Source organism: Callorhinus ursinus, unplaced genomic scaffold, assembly GCF_003265705.2.
Source record: "Callorhinus ursinus isolate GAN/ISIS: 27379988/994484 unplaced genomic scaffold, GSC_fseal_2.0 scaffold12, whole genome shotgun sequence".
NCBI classification, from domain to species: domain Eukaryota; kingdom Metazoa; phylum Chordata; class Mammalia; order Carnivora; family Otariidae; genus Callorhinus; species Callorhinus ursinus.
In genome coordinates, this window is record NW_027397074.1 from 83,400,018 (window position 1) to 83,420,864 (window position 20,847).

Genomic DNA, 20,847 nt, shown 5'->3' on the forward strand with positions numbered 1-20,847 from the left:
CTCCTCCTCTTCCTCCTCCTCCTCCTCCTCCTCTTCCTCCTCTTCCTTCTCCTCCTCCTCCTCCTCCTCTTCCTCCTCCTCCTCCTCTTCCTCTTCCTCCTCTTCCTCCTCCTCCTCCTCTTCCTCCTCCTCCTCCTCTTCCTCCTCCTCCTCCTCCTTCTCCTCCTCCTCTTCCTCCTCCTCCTCCTCCTTCTTCTTCTTCAATCAATAATCTGTTCAGTGAGACATTTAAACTCTTCAGAGGTAAAAAGCCCCACGAAGAGCAGACAGGATGCCAAGAGTCCAGGCTGGACAGCAGAAGTGTCACAACCTGGGCCAGAGCACTTGATGGAGTCCAGGCTTACACTCGCCAACAAGCTTTGTGACTCTGGTAAATTACTAAATCTCTCTGAGCCTTCGTTTCTTCTGCTGTAAACTGGGACTTCACTCAAGCTGGTAGAGCTCAGGCTTCGGAGCCGTCACTGGTGTAGGGTGGGTTCACATCTGGTCACACAAAGCGGACAAAGTATCTTAGCTGCAAGGAGCCCAGTCTCTTCTTATTCCAAGTGCCCTCCCTTGGCGCAGCCTCCAGCATTTTTGGTGTCTGGCTGAGGGGAAGTAAAGTTGGGGATACAGTAGTTTGGGGTTTAGTGCCTGTATTTATGCAACCATTTCTGTAGATTATTAAGTTTTTGCTGGCGTCCTGGTCTAGGAATGACTTACAAGTTCACTCCCAGCCCATTTTCATAACTACATTCTCATTTGTATTCAAATATTCTTTTTTCTTAAAGAAGACCTGTAAAATGTATTGACTTCAGGCCCTGGAAATCCTGGATCTGCCTCTGAGGATAAGGGTACCTATCTTGTACCATTGTTACAAAGATCAATATAGAAGCTTTTCCCCACTTTTGTTCTTTCTCTTCTTTTTCCTTCTCTTTCTTTTCTAAAATCATATAGTAATGATAAGGATGATCTAATCCAGGGTTTTTGAGGGTTTTTCCCCCCAAAACATTTTCCCTCCTCAAATAAAATCATAGGTGAAATCTTGACACATAAAATACAGTAGTAATTGACAGGATTTGTATGAAGCTTAAATCCTCACTGTTTAGGGAATAGTCCTCTCTTTTTTTATGTAAGTCTCCAAAGAACCACTGTGAGCCTCAGGATTACATGGGACCCAGTTTGAAAACATGTGATTTAACTCACTCCTTTCTTTTTATCATAGAAAATAACTCCAGAGACACTACACAAACTCCCTTCTTCCCATTCTATGTTCAGCCCACCATATCTGTCTTCTTTTTCAGGTTTATGACAATAAATAGAATAATGATAATTATTACTTAAAGTTTAGATGTAAAGCTAACTGGGATCAAAGACTTCTATGTAAAAAATTAAACATTGAAAATCCTGGGAAAAAAACTGGGGAGAGTCCATGTGCAAAGGAGGCTTTGGGATGACATCTTAACCAAGGCAGGCAATCTAGGACACGTGAAAATACAAAACTTGTGGGTGGTACACATGCTTAGCTAATGTCACTCTACAAATAATTAATTGGCAAGTAACATTTGCAACAGTTATGACAGAGACAAAGAGTTCAGATAAATATAAACAGCAAAAAGATGATGAATGGGCAGTCCACAGAAGAACATGTCTGCACGGCCAGTAAACTTACGGAAAAAAATTCCAACTCTCCGTTGAGAGAAGTGACCACTTAGCATCCATCAGAGTGGCAACCAATAGTGATAATACCTACTGATGGGAAGAAGTTAAAAGGATACTTTCCTTCATTTCTAGTAAAAATGGCAATTGTCACAGACTTTCAGAAAGCAATCCTGATATATCTATTGAAATAAAAAAAAACACAAGACCTATTTCCAGGGTCACAATATGACTTTCATGGGCCTTGGGTACTTTTTACCTGTATGGATTATTTTTCCTGCACTAAATACACACACATAAAAAATATAAAATATACTTTATAACTGTATTGATGTAAAGATGACTATAATCCAGAATAGATTCATTATTATCCTATTCCTATTGACTTTCTCCTCTAATTTTAAAAGAAATTGAAGATTAAAACATCTGCCAGGTCCTTAAAGCTCTCCTGGGCCCTAAGCACTATCTATGCCTTCTGAGCCTCATGACATCAGCACCAACTCCTCACCCAGAAGTCTGTCTACTGCGAATCAGGTAAACTTCAGTGATACTCACTGCAGTATGGCCAGAGTCGCAAAACCTAGAAACAAAGCGAAGACCTTCAAAAGGCAATGTTGAATAAATTGGGTTGTACATTGTATGATCGCACCTTAGTAAAATAATCAAAGCCAAGAAGACATGTCTTTGAGTGTGTGACTCATCTGTTATCTTGCAGCCTCACAAACCTCCCTAAAACTCAGTGACTCCAAACAACAATTTTATCTGCCCATGATAACAGTTAGCAGCATGGGATAGATTCTGTTGGACATTCCTTTTGCTGGTCCCACCAAGGGTAATTCAAGCAGGTGCAACCAAATGGCAGCTCACCTGGGGCTGGTCTGTGCCAGCCTTGCTCACAAGTCTCATAGTTAATCCTTCTCTCAGTAGGGCCATGTGTCTCCAGTGAGCTAGCTCAGGTTTCTCCCCATGGGATCAGAAGTGTTCTCAAGGGCAAGAGACGACCAACAATGCTGTAGACCTAAGCTCATGTCATGTTTGCTAAAGTCTCCTTTAACCAAAGCAAGTCACATGATCAGATCCAGAATCATTGCGGGGGCAAGGGACAATGCAAGAGCATGAAGGGAGGGAGGTATGACTCACTGGGAAACACAGTCAATCTATTTCATTTTCAAGTTTCAGTACTCATATTTTTCAGTAGCTTATTTTCTCATTGAATTCCCACAGCTTCATTTGGCATTTAAAATCAGTCATACTGCCTCATTCATTAAATTAGATAAACAATAGTAAAACATTTTTTAGCTGTAAAGTAGTGTAAAATATGTTTTTATTTGAATTGCAAGGACAGTTTTACTCAAAATGACTGAAGTTTGCAAAAGATTTAGTACTTTCTAATCAGAGCCAGATTTTTTTTGTTTGTTTTTTGTTAACCTGAGTCTTGTTTAGCTAAAAACAGTTGGAGAATTTCACACTCCATAGTTTTTCCTCAGCACACATACACAGATATTAATTTTAAAAATCTGCTCTTCCTTCAGGAGACTCTACTTTAGTAAAACACACCCTCTTTTCCAAACTATCTTCCAACAATAAGAACAAAATATGCCTTTTTCTTGAGAATGATGATAAGAGTATAAATGGTAAAAGTAGTAAATATAAATATGAAAAATAGTAAAAAAATATAATGATGAGATTAGTATAAACAATTCAGCATAGCTTAAGAGCAGAGATTCTGTAGCTAGAATTCCTGTGTCTCAGTCCTGACTCTGCCTTTCTTTAGGTAAGAAGTCTTGGAATAGAGAACTAATCCTTCTGTTCAGATGGCAGGCACAAAGCACTGAGGAGAAGCCTCAGAGAATAGCTCTCTCTAAAGGCCAGGAAAAGAAAAACGACAGTGCAGGACATTAAAGGAGTGGTCAGAGGGTCAGAGAGACAAGTGTGAGGACACAGAAAGGCAGAGAAGAGTAAGTTTCCGTGAGGGGATGGGATAGTCAACAGTGACCAAGTCTACTGAAATCACAGAGAAGGAGGACTTAGTCAAAGTCAGCATAGTGATCAGCAGCATTCTCGAAAGGGAGGCAGAAGTGATAACTTTCTGACTTGAGGGGGTTCAGGTGTAAGTGCTAAAAAAGAGAAGTTCCCTTAGGTTGGATTGATAAAACAGGAGTAGAGGGCAGCATGCATATCCCCCCCACCCCGTGCCATTACCCAAGGTAGAGGAGACGGGTGCTAATTAACAAAGAAGATGGAGCTAATGGGGAAAAAAGAGAAGGAAAATCGAGAAAATAATTCTCTTCAAAGTTTCAGAAGACTGGCATGAAGTAACATGGCATTGGAAAGGAGTAGTAAAGAAGGGTCCTTCTCTCCTCTTCCTGGCAAACTCCTACTCATCCTTTAAGACTCAGCTCCAAGTGACTTCACAAATAAAGCCTTACCAGACAGTCCTAAGTTGTCCAATCCCTTATCTAAAGTGTTTGGGTACTTTGTTTATATCTTTTTTTTTTAAAATAACACTCATCCAGTTATATAGTATTTTATTTCTCCACACATCTATGCCATAGATTATACAGCAAATTCCTCAGAGCCAGGATCTATGACTCATTCATTTTACTTATTTCTAGTATAAGGCATAGCACCAGATCTAGTACTACTAATGTAAAAATTAATTAATTAATTAGCAATGGGAAAGGAAAAAGGACACGTGTAGATTACACTGAAGGAGTAAATACAGGTTTTAACACATTTGGGTCAATGTTCTTAGTCTCATTATTGGGACAGGGTGAAAACGAGAATGATAAGGTTAGAGATGAGAATAGAGGATTGAGTTGATGGAGCAAGAGATAACCATAGCCGGTGTCTATAAGATCTAAGCTAGTGATCAATAGGGTTGTTGAGCTTTGCTGTAGAGACCTATTAAAATGAGAAAGCATGAGTTTGTAGCACACGCCTACTTGGTTTTACAGGTTTTCCCCCCTCATCTTAGTCTTCTGTAACCTAAAAACAATAATGAAGAAAATACTAGTAGAGCTTCTCCAGACAGAGTAATGAAAAAACAGTCAATTTTATGTTTTGTGGAGTGAAGGTCACAGAGTATCAAGTATGGACATTAATATCACCAAGGAATATGGCAGTCATGATGATATAGAGACAAAGAGTTGTGGTTTTGTGACCAGGATTGCCAAGTTTGGGATTATTGTTTTCTTTAAAGTAGTGCTTTGGAGCTAAAACCAAGAATGGGAAGACTCAAACAAAAGGCAGAAATGGGGCGGATATGGGTAAGAGAGTAGAAAGGAAAAAATAAATGTAGATTTTACTTTGATCTCCAAAATTTTCTTGAAGGATTTGTCAAGTAAAGAAATATAAGCTATTGGTTTATTAACAAGAAATCAAAACTTTTTTCCTTTTTTTTTTCCTTCTAAATTACCCTTTTCCCTTGAGACTTGGACAGGTGAAAGAACCCATTAGAGGATGATAATGAGTAACATCTCATACAGAAATGCACTCATGGAAAGATCATGACATAATATTAGCATGCAGAATATCTGTTTTTAAAGCCACACTCTCTCTACCACTACCATTTGTTCTGTGCCAATTATGAGACAATAGCTCCTCCGGGATATAATGTAGTTTACTCGGGGCATTCATTCAAGCTTAAAAAAAAAAAAAAACAACGAAGAGACAGAGAACATGTGAGGTTAATATTCAAGTGTTAATGAGGACCTAGGTATTGTGCAGCTTACATTGTGCTAATTAAAAATAATTGCATGGTCTTAGAATTAGGGAGCTTTTATGGGGTGGGGAGGTCTCAAGGCCACTGCTGCCTCTCTGGATTTCCAGCTTGGTTGTGCACAAATAGTTACCTTAACAGGAATAATGAGATTCTGGGAAAACTAGGTTCTCCAACCAAATTCATTAGAGCCTGATTGAGATCAGAAAATCAGTTTCATTGTTTCAAATGAGAAATATCTCATTCCAGTAGGTCAACTTATTTTTGAAAGACACATTAAGATCAGAAGGTGACTTAGTGAATAAAAGGCATCAGCATAAGGAGGGTCCCAGAGACCATCCTATTCTGAATATCACCAATTCACATATGCCCCAGGCCCCTTTCAAGGGCTAAGAATAGCTATTTATCATTTTGTGGTACATCCACATTTTTCATTCAAAGACTTTATTAAGTCAAGAGTAGGATCTCCAGTAAACCAATCTCCTTTGTTAGCATCCTGTTCTTGATCTGTAGTAAGTATGTGGTCCCTCCGCTATAAGAGAGCAGGAAAGTGAAGACATTCATAAACTATCAATACCCAAAATGTCATTTTACAGCATTTACTAGCAAATGAGCTATAAAATTATTTTATGCTTCTTTTCAGTTTTATATCAAATCATTAGAAGTGAACTTTTCCCTTTCTGGGCAATCAGGAAAAGACTACTTACGATGTTCCAAAGATAACCTTTATGTACATGTTCATTTTTGATTTGTGATTAATTTTCTAACACGTTTCATCCTTGGCCACTTCTAGAGATCCATCTGCTTTAGAAGGTAATAACAGGAAGGATATATGCCAGATATACTTACACACCTATCTCAAATTACGAAGTGTAGAAAGGGTAAAGGAGAGCCTTTCTCAGCTCATCAGCATCAGCAAAGCTCTGGAGAACTGTTGCTTTGTACTATTCAGAGCACCCAGCATAAGACCTTACACATATGAGCCAAAAATAATCGTTTTATCTGGAAGATATTTCCCTCTTAAAATTAAAGTAGTAAAACATGGTGGAGAGACCTCCACATCATCTCTAAGTTGGAAAAGCTCCAACTTGGCCAAATCACTTGGCACCTATGTGTCTGTATTGGTTTCCCAGGACTGCTGTCACAAAGACCCACAAACAAGGTGGCTTACCAGAAATGTATGGCCTTACAGTTTCAGAGGCTAGAAATCCAAAATCAAGGTGTCTGCAGGGTTGATTCCTTCTGAGGCCTGTAAGGGAGACTTTGTTCCATACTTCTCTAGTAGCGTCTTTCTGGTGGCCTCAGATGTTCTTTCACTTGCAGTTGACATTCTTCCTGTGTCTTTATATTGTCTTCCCTTGTAGGTATCTGTTTCTGTGTCCAAATGGCCCCTTTCTATAAGTCAAGTTGGATTAGGCCTACTGTAGTGATCTCATCTGAACTTAATTATCTCTAACACCTTATTTCCAAATAAGGTCACCATCCCAGGTACTGGGGACTAGAACTTCAACATCTTTTGTGGGGGATATATTTAAACCCAAAGCAACGTCCTTTTAAAATCACCAGTGTTTATGTGAAAAAAGAAGCCGTGGTATGGAATCACTGATCTGTGCTTTCTTCTCCATTTCCAGGTACCTTAGCGTTTTAATCACATGTGTGTGTATGTCTTAACCACTCCCCAGCATGGTATTCAAGATCTTATTGTCATAAATGGAAGATGATAATACACACTTAAGAGCTGTGGAAAGTTCTTAAAGGGGAAATCTTAATATATTTAATAACAAAATATATTTATACATCAAAAACTACATATTCAAAGCTATAAGACAAAAACAGGGAAGACCAATATGAAAGAACACAGATTTTAGTCTTCATTTATAGTATGGCCAGTATAAATTAATAGAAAAATGATGACAATAAATGGGCATCACTCGTAACTGCACGCCCCACAATAGACTTAAAAGATCTCTCCAATGTACATTTGAAAATACATTTTCCAAATATTAATAAAAAATACAAATAAAGTAATGGAAAGTGCTTTTCTTTTTTTGCCATATAAGAAACTTTTTTTCTTTTTGTTTTATTTTAAATCAGAGTCTAGCCAGGGCCAGTGAAGATGCATTCACAGGCAAAGTTGTTGCTTTTAGATTCTCAAGAATCTAAGAGTGGCCATCAGAATTTAGAGCTCACTTCCTGGTGGCATAGAGGTGGTGATGAGTACCTGACAACGGCTAATAGAACATGGCCACTGTGTATTCTGGATTGTGAGCAGTTACATTAACTTTTCACACCACTGAAGGAGGTCTACATGGAGGTAAGGAGAGGGGCCTGGCATTCAAAAGGAGAACGAAATACAGGCTCACCCAAATTTGCTCCCGGGGTCAAGAAAACAAGGTGTTATCTTTTTCTTTTATAGTATTTGCTCCTTTTCCAAAATTCATCAAAAAGTGTAAGTTCTTTTGATAATTAGAAATATCCACATTTTTTTTAAAAAATGAATCTATCTCACCCATCCTAACAAAAACTCCCTCACAAATTTAGTGATCTTCACCAATTTTTATTCCAGTTTGGCTTTCATGTTCAAATTCCTCCAATGATGTGGTCACCACCCAATTCCACTAAGTAGTTCCTTTCCCTATAATTTGGTTCTATAAATACCACTGCCCTGAAATATTTAAAAAGTCACTCAAATCGGCTCCCTAAACGTATTGCCATTTTGTTGTTGTTGTATTCTGGCCCTCTTTCTATTCCCATATTTTGCAGCCATTCAGACTCTCAAGAGTGCTTCTCCTTGGGTGGAGTTCCTCCTTTATATCTGTCCCCGCGCTGACCATCCCTTAACTGTGCTTCCTCTCCCAGAACATGAAGCCGGTTGCACAGCTTGGCCCCTCAACCTTTGGCTCGCCCCTCTGCCTGCAAGTTGGCCATCCTTCTGATGCCTCATGCCACGTCTGCACATGAGCAAGGGGAGCGTTTCTCCTCGTCCTTGATTGGGGCTGGGAGGGCAGAGCATGCACGTGTTGTTTGGTGTTCTACTGATGGTTGTAAGCCCAGGGCCATATGGATTTTTAAAGTTCAGTACCAACCTTTGACTTTATGCCTCCATCTTTTATTATTCTGCTTAATACTTCTTTTGTTAACAATACTAGGAACACATTTGATGCTTAATAACATCTGTTCATTAAGTAGCACAGTCCAATTTTTATATAGTTGTGATAAGCAGAATAATGCCACCCCCCCCAGGTGTCCTTGCCCTCATCTGTGGAACCTGTAAATATGTTAGCATCTATGGCAAAGGGACTTTATGATCAAGTGAAAGCCCATCACATGAGAGTATCCTGGATGATCTGGGTGGGTCTAATGTGATCATAGGGCTCCTTAAAACAGAGCAAGAGATGTGACAGGGAAATCAGGGAAAGGGAATCGGAACAATGGAGTGTGGGAAGGACTGGTTTCAAAGGTGGAGACATGGCACAAGGACAATGAGCAGGGAATGAGGCGGAGTCTAGAAGCTGAGCCAGGTGAGCAAATGGATTTTTGCCCAGAGTTTTCAGAAGGAGCACAGCCCTACAGACACCTTGAATTTAGCCCAGTGAAACCCACCTCAAACTTCTAACCTCCAGAACTGTAAGGTAATAAGTTCGTGTTGTTTCAGTGCATAAGGCTTGATTATTTACAGGAACCATGTGAACCTAACACAGCGGTGCTTTGTCATTTTCCCTTGTACCTAGTGTGATGTCACACAGACGACACTCGTCGTTTAATGAAAATGAAGAACATACTTAGGATTCCCACCTTCTGGGGTTTTACATGCTATGAAATTCAATTTGATGTGTTCAATAGATAGTATTTCTTAACATCTGAGATTTATTTACAAATATGTACAAAAATTCGAGACCTTTTATTTGGTACTGGAAGTCTCAGCAGAGAAAAATTACTTTTCCAATAAATCGATGGACTTGATGAGTCTGTTTATTTCCCCATCAGCCCAGTTGCCTCTCTGTTCTTCAGCAGTGGACTAGCAAAACTCCATCACTGATGATGGCTTGCACACTTCTTCACTGGCTGCCGCCTTAGCCCTTGGGCACTGTCATCTCCTCAGGCTTAATGCACACAAATTGTGCAAGCCAGCTATGCTTCCCTGCACTGGGCCCAGAGCTAACTGGCTGAGGCATGCAGGGGAAATGCTTCGGTTAGCTCATTCTCTGCATTAAAATGTCAATATACTCAATGCTTTTTAGTTTACAAAGTGTGTGTGATTTCGTTTAATCATCACGATAACTTAGTTGAAGGAGATAGTGTTGCCTTCGCTTCAGAGTTAAGAAAATGAAAAGTTAAGGGGAGTTTCCACGTTGTAAATGACAGAAAGGAGATTTGAATGAAAATCTCTTAATTCCTTACTCAGTTATAAAACTAATGCAATTTCATTATATCCAGGTGTCCTTGCCATTTTACCTCCTTGCCATTATTCCAGATATGTATTTCTCAAGTGTATTTTTAATCATAACATAACTTATGCACATTATAAAGTAATATGGAAAACAGAAAAGTATGAAGTTTTAAATCATCCATAATCTTACTGCTCAAAGATAACCACTGTTACTGTGTGGGTGCATTCATCCACGTATATTTCTTTTCGTGTGTATTTTTATTTGGGGTATGGTATCCCAATCCCTTTTCGTTATTTTGAGTGAAGCGAAGTGGCAGTCCGGCCTTATTTTATTTAAAATTTTACTCTATTGCTTTTTGGTGTCCTACCTTTTTCCTACTTATATCTAAATATTAAGAATTAGCGCGCCCTTCCGGAGTTAGCTTTTTTCCAGGGTTAGATCCGTGCCTCTCAAACCATAGTCAGGACCAGCAGCTGCAGCGTCACTTGGGAGCTTGTTAGAACTGCACATTCTCTGCTGAATCAGAATCTTTGGGGTGAGGCCCAGGAATCTTAACAAGCTTGTCTTAACAAGCTCTCCAGGTGGTTTTCATACACGATACCATTTGGACTGAAATACTTGGGTTCCCATTTGTGTTGATGAGGCAAAAGCAGTGAGTAGGCCTGTCATGGGTGAAAGTCAAGCAGAGTAACTGTCCCACTTCGAAGAAAAAAAGAAGAGCAGCTTGTATACCCAGGTTTCCCTCGTCTACAAGCCGTCAGCCCTTGCTCTTAGTCAGTTACTTGAGTTAAGGTCTGTAGCCCTCTCTAGGGTGTTTATATGCTTGCTTAGACGTGCAGGAGTTACCTGCACTTCTTATCATTAGATCATGCTTTCATCAGTTCTGACAGGCTCTTCTTAAACACCTACCATGTTTGGGGCACCTGGGTGTCACCATCTATTAAGCATCGGACCCTTGGTTTCAGCTCAGGTCGTGATCCGGGGATCCTGAGATAAGGTCCTGAGCTTGGGCCTCACATCAGGCTCCCCACTCAGTGTGGAGTTTGCTTAAAGACGCTTGCTCTCTCTCTTACCTCCCCTCCCTGTGCTCTCTTTCTCTCTCAAATAAATAAATAAAATCTTTAAAAAAAATCTACCATGTTAGATTATATGGAGTAGAAAAGAAAAATAGATATTCTACACCCTCCCCTCAAGATAACTCACAGTCTTGTTAGGAAATAAAATTTTCATATATGAAATTCAATCAACAACAGTCAATCAAATCCTCAATTGACTATAATTGGGTATTAAGTACATGAGAGGAGCAGTGAGTGCCCTGGACCGTACAGAAAGATGGGTATATTGACTAGCGACAGTCTCTTTAAGAAAGGAGCACTGTGAGGAGGACCTAATTAATAATTACTACATTAATCATAAAAATTCCACCTATTAAATGTTTACCATGTCCCAGATACAGTGGTTTAGCAATGAGTGTTGTTATGTCCTCTAGTTCTCATTACTACATTGTAAATACCTGATACCTATTCTCCAGACAAGGCTAAAGGAGAAGAGGCAACTTTGCCAGTGTTATATAATAGTACTTTGTGGAGTCAGAATTTCACCCCAAGTCTGTTGGATTGCAGAACCCTGTTTCGTAGCACTCCTGCCTTAATAGTTAACTCTGGTAGAGAAGGTTAATAGATTAAGAGGTTTGTAGTGCATTGCAGATAAAGGTGACCCCAGAAAAGGGGCCTGACCAGTGTGCAAGTTTATGTGGGCAAGTCACCCAAACCAGGAAACATCTGTTAGGATTATGGAAGGTCTTGTATGCATAGATGGTGATCTGGGATATAATATCACGGATACTGAAAAATCATTACATATTTTTTAACATAATGAAAGTACTGCTTTAGGACTAGACTAACATTGGCTGAAAAGCATAATTTGGTGAGAAGTGAAGAGGTATTTGAATAGGAGAGCCAATTCGTAGTATGATTGTTTTAAACCAGATACTGGATAATAAGGAAAATGGGGTGTTTGCAGGGGGGAGAGAGAGTGACTAATGATTAAATATTTTAAAAAGAAAAATGAAAGCTTTTAGAGGCAGATTGCCCAAAGGGACTAAAAGGAAAACTTCAGAATTTTAACTTGACATTCTGGATCATTTTAAGCTACACAGAAAAACTGCAATTATCTGGAGAGAGGTTGCAAATATTAGTAAGACAGTTAGAAATTGTGAGTTAAGGTCATTCTTTACTCTCTTTCTTCCTAACTACCTACATCCACCTGGTCTCCATCCCCAGTTGATTTTAAAAACACGTGAATCAGTCCCATTTACTTCATCCTTCCTCATACTCTCATATGGAAATAGTCATCCTTCACCTGGCCTATGGTAATGACAGCCTGTGTGTGCTCATGAATTTCTGAATCACTTCTCTAAAATCTGTTGTTTTTCTATAGGAGTTTTCTTTCTAAAACCTACGTCTAATTATAGCATCTTCCTGCTTAGAGTTTAAAAATCTTCCCCCCTGCCCTTTATTGCAGTATATTACTTGGCATGGCATTCCAGAATTAGAGCAACCATAGCTTATTATCCAAATAAGAGACTTGGGAGATTGAAATCGGGCATATTAATCATCACACTTGGACGAAAGACACGTGAGCTTTGCCTAGCTTTCCATCTGCATCCCCTTCCAGGGACACCTTATGCATGAGTAATACCAAAATAATTAGTGAACAAACCCTACTGGTCCTTTATCTGTGGTGCTCACATCTGTATTTGCATTACCTAATCCCCTGCTCAGCACATCGTAGGTACTCAGTATTTGCAGGAAGGAAGGGAGGAAAAGAGGATTAAGTAAAACAAAGAATTTGAGAATTGTTTTAGCCTAGTATGTTGTTGTTGACATGAAATTGAATTTGAGGTCTAACCTCTTTGGAGAGAGAGGAAACCATAGGCAGCCAAGTGGAGACACAGAGAACGTGGAAGCGGAAGGTAGAAAAGATAGGTCCCAGAATCTGACCTGCTGTTAATGAACCACAGATTGCAGTGTGAATTCCAATGCTCTTTACCAAAAGACTAGATTATGTGTGCATCCGATGATAGCTCTTTACCAGAAATAGTTCTCGGTTTTGTAAGGTGGATCTTTCAAAGTTATCATAAATATCACTGTGGAGCTGTTTTTAAAAGTCTTCCCAGTAGTATTCTAGAAGTTGTAACAACAGAGGAGATACGCAAATGTCCATTTTGTACTTCGGAAACCAGATGCAGTCTCTGTGAGAAAAGAGAATGTGTTAGGAGCATGGGAACAAATAGAAAAACAATGGAAAAGAACCTATTATTTAATTACATTGATGGCAGCCTTCTACACGAACTAGATGCGATGTAATTAAAATACCTGTAACAAAATGAAGCAGGGACATTCTTTCCTTTTTCCTAAATAAAGGAAGATTAGAAATCTCATGTTGTTTGAGGGAAATGTATAATATCTATGCAAAAAAAAAAAAGGGTGCTTTTGTGTCTGTGTGTGTGTGAGAGAGAGAGAGAGAGAGAGATTTTTCTCTTAGTTGATAGCCCAACAAAACAGCCAATACTTATGGCCTTTCAAAATAAAGTCCCTTACAATAAGGAGATGGCATCTATAAATAACTGCAGATTAAATATTACTTCAGTGATCTGGGCCCTATTGCAACAAACATTACATTTATTTTACAATGCATTGATAGTTTTAGACCTTTCCCCAACTATAAAGCCATAGCAGGAACTTGTTAGGTCAGAAATACTTATAGAGTAAGAACCAAATCATGAATTTCAATGTAGAGAAAAAGAACATTCGCTCTAACAGGAGGATATACTGCTCAGCAGTGCTGGCCAGTAGTGGATGTGGCTAGGGCACCCATCTGGGGAGCCATTTGCTCTGCACTGTGCTCATGTAGGCTGTTCTGTTCTAGCGATCTATGAGCCTTCCTGTGAAGCATACAAACACCTGGGCCAGACGTCAAATTACTACTGGATAGATCCTGATGGCAGTGGACCTCTGGGGCCTCTGAAAGTCTACTGCAACATGACAGGTAACTATGCCATATTTATGTTTCATAGACATTTCTTTTCTCTATGTTGAACATGAACAGTATACCACTCAAGTTTCTTCTGCACCATGTTCTTATCACAACATGTAATAAGCTAAATATTGTTGGATTTGTTCAGTAAAATGGTGAAATGTATTTCTGAAGCAATAAAATCTTCTAGCCTGTTCTTTTTAAAGTCTGCCTTCTGACTTGAACGTTTTAAAATATGAATACGTAGGGGAAAAACCCAGAAAGTGAAATTGAGGGGGAAGTCCACAGGAAGAGCTGTGGCCCATGGAGTAGGCTCCACCAGTAACCTAGACTGAAGAACTTAGTATCACTGCCTGACTGTCCACGCTGCCCATGTCAGGGGAAGCTTATGGACCGCTCCTGATCTTCCCCGGGCCCTGTAGTTAACAGAAGGAGGCTTGCTTTCTTTTTTTTTTTTAATTTTTTATTATGTTAATCACCATACATTACATCATTAGTTTTGATGTAGTGTTCCATGATTCATTGTTTGTGTGTAACACCCAGTGCTCCACGCAGAATGTGCCCTCTTTAATACCCATCACCAGGCTAACCCATTCCCCCACCCTCCTCCCCTCTAGAACCCTCAGTTTATTTTTCAGAGTCCGTCGTCTCTCATGGGTCATCTCCCCCTCCGATTTCTCCCCCTTCATTCTTCCCCTCCTGCTGTCTTCTTCTTTTTTTTTTCTTAACATGTATTGCATTATTTGTTTCAGAAGTACAGACCTGTGATTCAACAGTCTTGCACAATTCACAGCGCTCAGCATAGCACATACCCTCCCCAATGCCTATCACCCAGCCACCCCATCCCTCCCACCCCCCACCACTCCAGCAACCCTCAGTTTGTTTCCTGAGATTAAGAATTCCTCATATCAGTGAAGTCATATGATACATGTCTTTCTCTGATTGACTTATTTCACTCAGCATAACACCCTCCGGTTCCATCCACATCGTTGCAAATGGCAAGATCTCATTCCTTTTAATGGCTGCATAATATTCCATTGTATATATATATACCACATCGTCTTTATACATTCATCTGTCGAAGGACATCTTGGCTCTTTCCACAGTTTGGCTATTGTGGACATTGCTGCTATAAACATTGGGGTGCCTGGACCCAGAAGGAGGCTTTCTGTGGATGGAAATTCCATTCTGGCAGTACCCACAGTTTTCATGATATGTATCTGGAATTTTCTACATCAGAAGAGAACCTAGTTTTTCTTCACTTCCATATTAAATTTCGGGGTTATGAAATGAAATTGTGTGTTCTTATAAACTGCCACAATGTGTAAAATATACAGATCTCTAAGAGCAGATTTTCCATCAGACACTTAGTAATGTCTTACCCTCCAAAGTAGAAGAGTGTGAGGCATGTACTATTCACTGGCTCCAGGAGAGGATCAGCATGTGATGGAAACTGCTGAAGTATTTGATTAGAACAGTAATGACACTACTTAGGATGATTACTGCATGATCCGTCTACTTTGTGTCAGGTACCATGATAAATTCTTAGACTACCTGGGTTTGCATCCTAGCTCCATCAGTCACCAGGCATCTAATCATGGGCACCTTAGATTAACTTTATTAAACCCAATAAGCCTCAGTATGTTTATCTATGAATGGATTAATAATAATATCTACTGCATAGCATTCTTATATAAATGAAATAAAGTAATATACATATGGTTCTTCCCATATTGTCTGACACATGGTAAACTTTCAGTAAATGTTATCTGGGAGTAAGGTATTATTTTTTTTTAAAGGATTAGATAGCTAAATACCTTGCTTATATTATTTAGGTAAGATTCAAACACAAATCGGTTGGGGGGCTAGTGGTTCTTAAATCAGGCAATGCTTTGGAATCATTTATGGAGTTTTTTGTTTTTGCTTTTGTTTTCCATACATACTAATTGTCTCTATGCTGAAGACTTTGATTCAGCAGTTTATTGACTGACAACTCTCCAGGGAACTTTGTGGGTGTGATCTGAAACCAGCCCCTGTACTCAGAGGGCAGGGAGAGGCCCAAGAAAGAGACAGGCCCCTCCAGGTTGGTAGGTGGCAGTTTTAATAAGCACAGGGGACATATATGAGGCTTGTCTTGCTGGCAGCATAATCTTTAACAGTATATAAAGAGGCCTCATGTGGGTTCAGTCACATACACCATACAGGCGTCCTCAGCACCACACCACCACCACAAGTCTCTGTCCTTGGAGCAGCCCTCAGGAGAGAAAAAGGCAAGTGGAACCCCACTCCAAGGACAGGGGAAGGATGAGAAGCCTTGGAGTGCCTGGGTTTAGCTCACAGGTCATTCGGCAGTCATGTCTTTCCAGTGACATTCCCAGACACAGGTGCAAAGTGGAAATAGGATTGTGCTGCTCGAAGGGAGAACCCTGAAGAGCGAGCGTTGTGTGTAAGCAGACCCTGCGGAGAACTTCCAGCAACATCAGGAAGCCATGCATGGCCTAGAACAGAAGAGGGAATGATGAGAACGGGAATATAGTATGGAAGGCAGGTGGAGAAAATGGTAACATGAGAGCTATCCTCCCAAAAATATCCTTCCATGCCAAGAACTCTAAGTGTGTCCCAGAGAAGAAACCCGCTTACCAGAAAGCTTGATCTAAGAGTTTATTGACTGTTGGACTTGCCAGTGTGCTCAGGTACTTTCTTGTTTATCTTCATTTTAATCTCAGTTGAACTAAAATATAATCTGTGAGAACTTGATTTAATCTATAAGAATCTTGATTTTTTCTCCTAATATATAAAAATATGATTGTATATTTTTTAAAGATTTTATTTATTTGACAGAGACAGTGAGAGAGGGAACACAAGCAGGGGGAGTGGGAGAGGGAGAGGCAGGCTTCCCGCTGAGCAGGGAGCCCGATGCGGGGCTCAATCCAGGACCCTGGGATCATGACCTGAGCCGAAGGCAGATGCTTAATGACTGAGCCACCCAGGCACCCCAAAACATGATTATATATATATATATATTTTTTAACATGATTATATTTTAAGCCAATACTCTAAATGCAGTCTGGACAGTGAAGAGTACAGTACCACTTTCTGAAGGTAGAATATGTTTCTTTTATCATGCAAGATAGTTATGAAAACCAATGTGTCAGGGACACTGAAGGCCAGCAGGCATTCTTTGGCCTTTTACCACCCATCAACCCTTCCTTCATCTGGAAAGAACGTGAACTTGACATCATAGGACAGTATGGTACCACATAGCTTGGTTTGGGCTGTTGCAGTTCCAAGAGATAGATGTTGAAGAAGAGGAAGGAATGACAGCATGAACAATGCTATGAAGTCTTGATATATCTATCACTGTATGTCATGAGAAAGTGTATATACACCTTACTTTATAACTTTTCTAGTAAAGAATAGATCTGTCCCACTTCTCAGTGGCCCAAATGTAATTAGGTATTATCACTGTTGAATATATCACATATTTTAAAAATGGGAGCAACACATCTTCTCTGGGGAAGAAGCAGCATCTTGGCAGTGATCAGCCTTTTTTTCTTTCTTCCTACAGATGGGGTGGGATGGAGGAGAACTTTAAATTTGTACAGACATAGTGAAAATTTTAAGGGAAGGGACCTCCCTGACAGGTAATATCTGATGTAGATTTAGGTAGAAACTAAAGACACTGTTGAAAATTACTTCTGATTCAGATCTTTTCTTTGGAATCCTAAACTTTCAATTCAATTACTAATTTAAAAGATAAAAGAAATGAAAACACAATTAATTTAGGGCCTGACAAGAGGAAGGGAGTCTCCCTTGATTTTTGGACCAGAAGTTCCTCCAAATAATCATGACCACACTGTCAACTGATGTCTCCAAGTTTTGTTTGTTTAACATTATCAATAAGTAACATATCCCTTATTCTCACTATGTTTCATATTGAATCATAAGGGAGGACTTGACTTGTGTCCCTTTTAGAATATTTTATTGTTCATTTCGGTCCACAATTTTAACCTGTTGATATCTTTTGGTCATCTCAGCTGTTTTTATATTTGTTTGTTTTTTTTTACATTCTCAATTTCTTCTTCATAATGCCTCTTGCAAAGCATCCTTATTTTCATCCCCAATTCCCAACAATCGTTTCTTTATATTTATTTTTTTTATTTTTTTATTGTGTTATGTTAATCACCATACATTATTACATCATTAGTTTTTGATGTAGCTTTCCATGATTCATTGTTTGTGTATAACACCCAGTTCTCCATGCAGAACGTGCCCTCCTTAATACCCATCACCAGGCTAACCCATCCTCCAACCCCCCTCCCCTCTAGAACCCTCAGTTTGTTTTTCAGAGTCCATAGTCTCTCATGGTTCATCTCCCCTTCCGATTTCCACCCTCCTTCATTCTTCCCTTCCTGCTATCTTTTTTTTATTTTTAACATATAATGTATTATTTGTTTCAGAGGTACAGGTCTGTGATTCAACAGTCTTACACAATTCACAGTGCTCACCATAGTACACCACCCTCCCCAATGTCTGTCACTTAGGCACCCCATCCTTCCCACCCCCCACCACTCCAGCAGACCTCAGTTTGTTTCCTGAGATTAAGAATTCCTCATATCAGTGAGGTCATATGATACATGTCTTTCTCTGATTGACTTACTTCACTCAGCATAACACCCTCCAGTTCTATCCACGTCGTTGCAAATGGCAAGATTTCATTCCTTTTGATGGCTGCGTAATATTCCATTGTATATATGTACCACATAACAATAGTTTCTTTAAAAACTCAACATGCACCTACTACGTGACTCTGCAATTGCACTGCCAGTCATTTACTCCAGGGGAATGAAGACAGAGTTGCACAGAAACCTGTATGCAGATGAGCATTGCAGACTTATTGGTAATGGCCAAAAACTGGAAAGGACCCAGATGCCCTTTGACAGGTGAATGATTAGACGGACTTAGTACCTCCATACCATGGAATACTCTTTGACAATAAAAAAGAATGAACCGTTGATCCAGTGCAACAGAAATAAATAAATCTCCAGAGAATTATGCTGAGTGAAAAAAATCCAATCTCAAATGATTGCATACTGTCTGATTTTGTTTATATAACATTCTTGAAAAGACAACATTATGGAAATGGAGAGCAGATTAACAGCTGCTGGTGTTAAGGATGGATGGGGGTGGGAGCGAAGTGGGCGTGGTGATAGAAGGGCAACATGATACACCAAAAAAAAAATCCCAAAGATTGTGAATGTTTTCAGTCTTTATGGAAAAAAAAATAATGTTTAAGCATACCTCTAGGATCCTTTTTTCCAGGTATTTTTTTATTTATATATCCACTATGCATCAGGAACTGTGCCATGTGAGAATAAGTGGATATGCTAAATGCCTTCACAACTAATAATAAAACACATGTTAAAAAAGCAAACAAATAAATAAGAGGAGAGCGTTTAAGCAGGAGAATGAGAGGGTCTTGTTTAAAACTACCATGGAGGCGGGGGCATGAGTGGCAGAGGGGAAACACCAAGACCAGTTCTGGAGTTTTTGTCAAAGTCCAGGGAGGCATCATCTCCTCCTTGAACTAGAGTGGTGACAGTTTAAGTGATGAGACAGAGATGCATTTTAGATCTGTTCTGAAGTTAGAATTGTCAGGATGGATGACAGATTGGGTGAGGATGGCTAAAGACAGTTATCAAGAATAACTCCCGAATATATGGATTGAATAACTGGGTGAATGACAGTGCCATTGGGAGATGTGGAAAATTAAGGGAAGAACAGATTTTAAGAAAACTCAAGAAGTCACTTTTGGCATAGTTAAATGTGAGGTGCTATATACCATCTAAATTGAGATGCCAGTTTTGCAATTGGATAAAACCTCAAAAAGGATATGTGGGTTAGAGATAGAAATGTGCTAATCGTTAGCATATGAATATATGAGAAGTGATAATATCATTTAGGGGTTGATGTAAACAGGGAAAAGGTATGTTGGGCATGAGCCCTCGGGAACTCAGTAGAGATCAGGTCTCTGGGGATGAAATGATGTGTCAGCGTGTAGGAGGAGGATGTAATTGAGAGTAAGTGGAGGAAGAGTGTCTAAGAGCATTTGGGGAAGACTGGGTTATCCATATGGATGTTGAAGTGACTGCTTGGGTGCTAGAGAATGATAAAACATTTGAGGACGGAGAGTGACTTCAAATCAATGCAAATGTCTATAACGAATGAGGCGAGGCACCCAAGTATGGCAAGTGCCAGCAAGCAGGATGTGGGGAACAGGGTATGTCTGGAAGTGACCAACCTCATGAAGGGCCTGCGTAGACAACTTTAGGAAACCATAGAATAGGCAGCTACCCTAGACTCAGGGACCAGCAAAATCTCCCACAAAAACAGTGGACTCATGATCCGAGTCTTGAAGAACAGGTGTTGTGGGGCCTGGAAAACAGGAGGAGAAATAGACCAACATGAAATGCTTTGTATGGCATGCAAACATGGTTCCAACGTGGTCCTGAGGGAGAAGCAAGCTCGTGGTGATACTGTACTTTTAAAGCATGACTTTGGCAGTTGTGAATGGGATTCTCCAAAGGAAACCCAGACCTAGAACAGGGATACAAGGGTGAAAAACCCCTGTTGCGATCCAGGCGTCAAAACTGAGATGTAAGAGCAAGATGGCGGAGGAGTAGGAGACCTGGATTTCGACTGGTCTCAGGAATTCAGCTGAATAGGGATCAAACCATTCTGAACACCTATGAACTCAACAGGAGATCGAAGAAGAGAGCAGCAACAACTCTGAACAGAGAAGCGACCACTTTCTGGAAGGTAGGACTCGCGGAGAAGTGAATCCGAGGCGATATTCGGGAGGATAGACGGCGGGGGAGGGGGCCTCCGTCGGCCGCTTCTGGCAAGTGCTAGAGCCGCGGAGCACAAAATCGGACCTTTTAGAAGTCGGCTCCGCGGAGGGACGTCGCTGCAGTGGCTAAGCGGGGGGTGGAACCCTCGCGGGACAGTGTGGTCTCAGGACCCTCGGGGTCACAGAAAGACCGGGGGTGCCTGAGTGCG

The 20,847-nt window shown here is 40.1% G+C and overlaps 1 protein-coding gene across 1 annotated transcript in view; it reads left to right on the forward strand.

Annotated features, from left to right (window-relative positions):
• CNTNAP2 (contactin associated protein 2) overlaps positions 1-20,847 on the forward strand; it is a 2,027,980-nt gene that overhangs the window by 1,339,321 nt on the left and 667,812 nt on the right. The window contains exon 12 of the mRNA XM_073899330.1: positions 13,681-13,800. Coding sequence (XP_073755431.1) covers positions 13,681-13,800 — 120 coding nt within the window. The remainder of the gene's footprint in view (positions 1-13,680; positions 13,801-20,847) is intronic.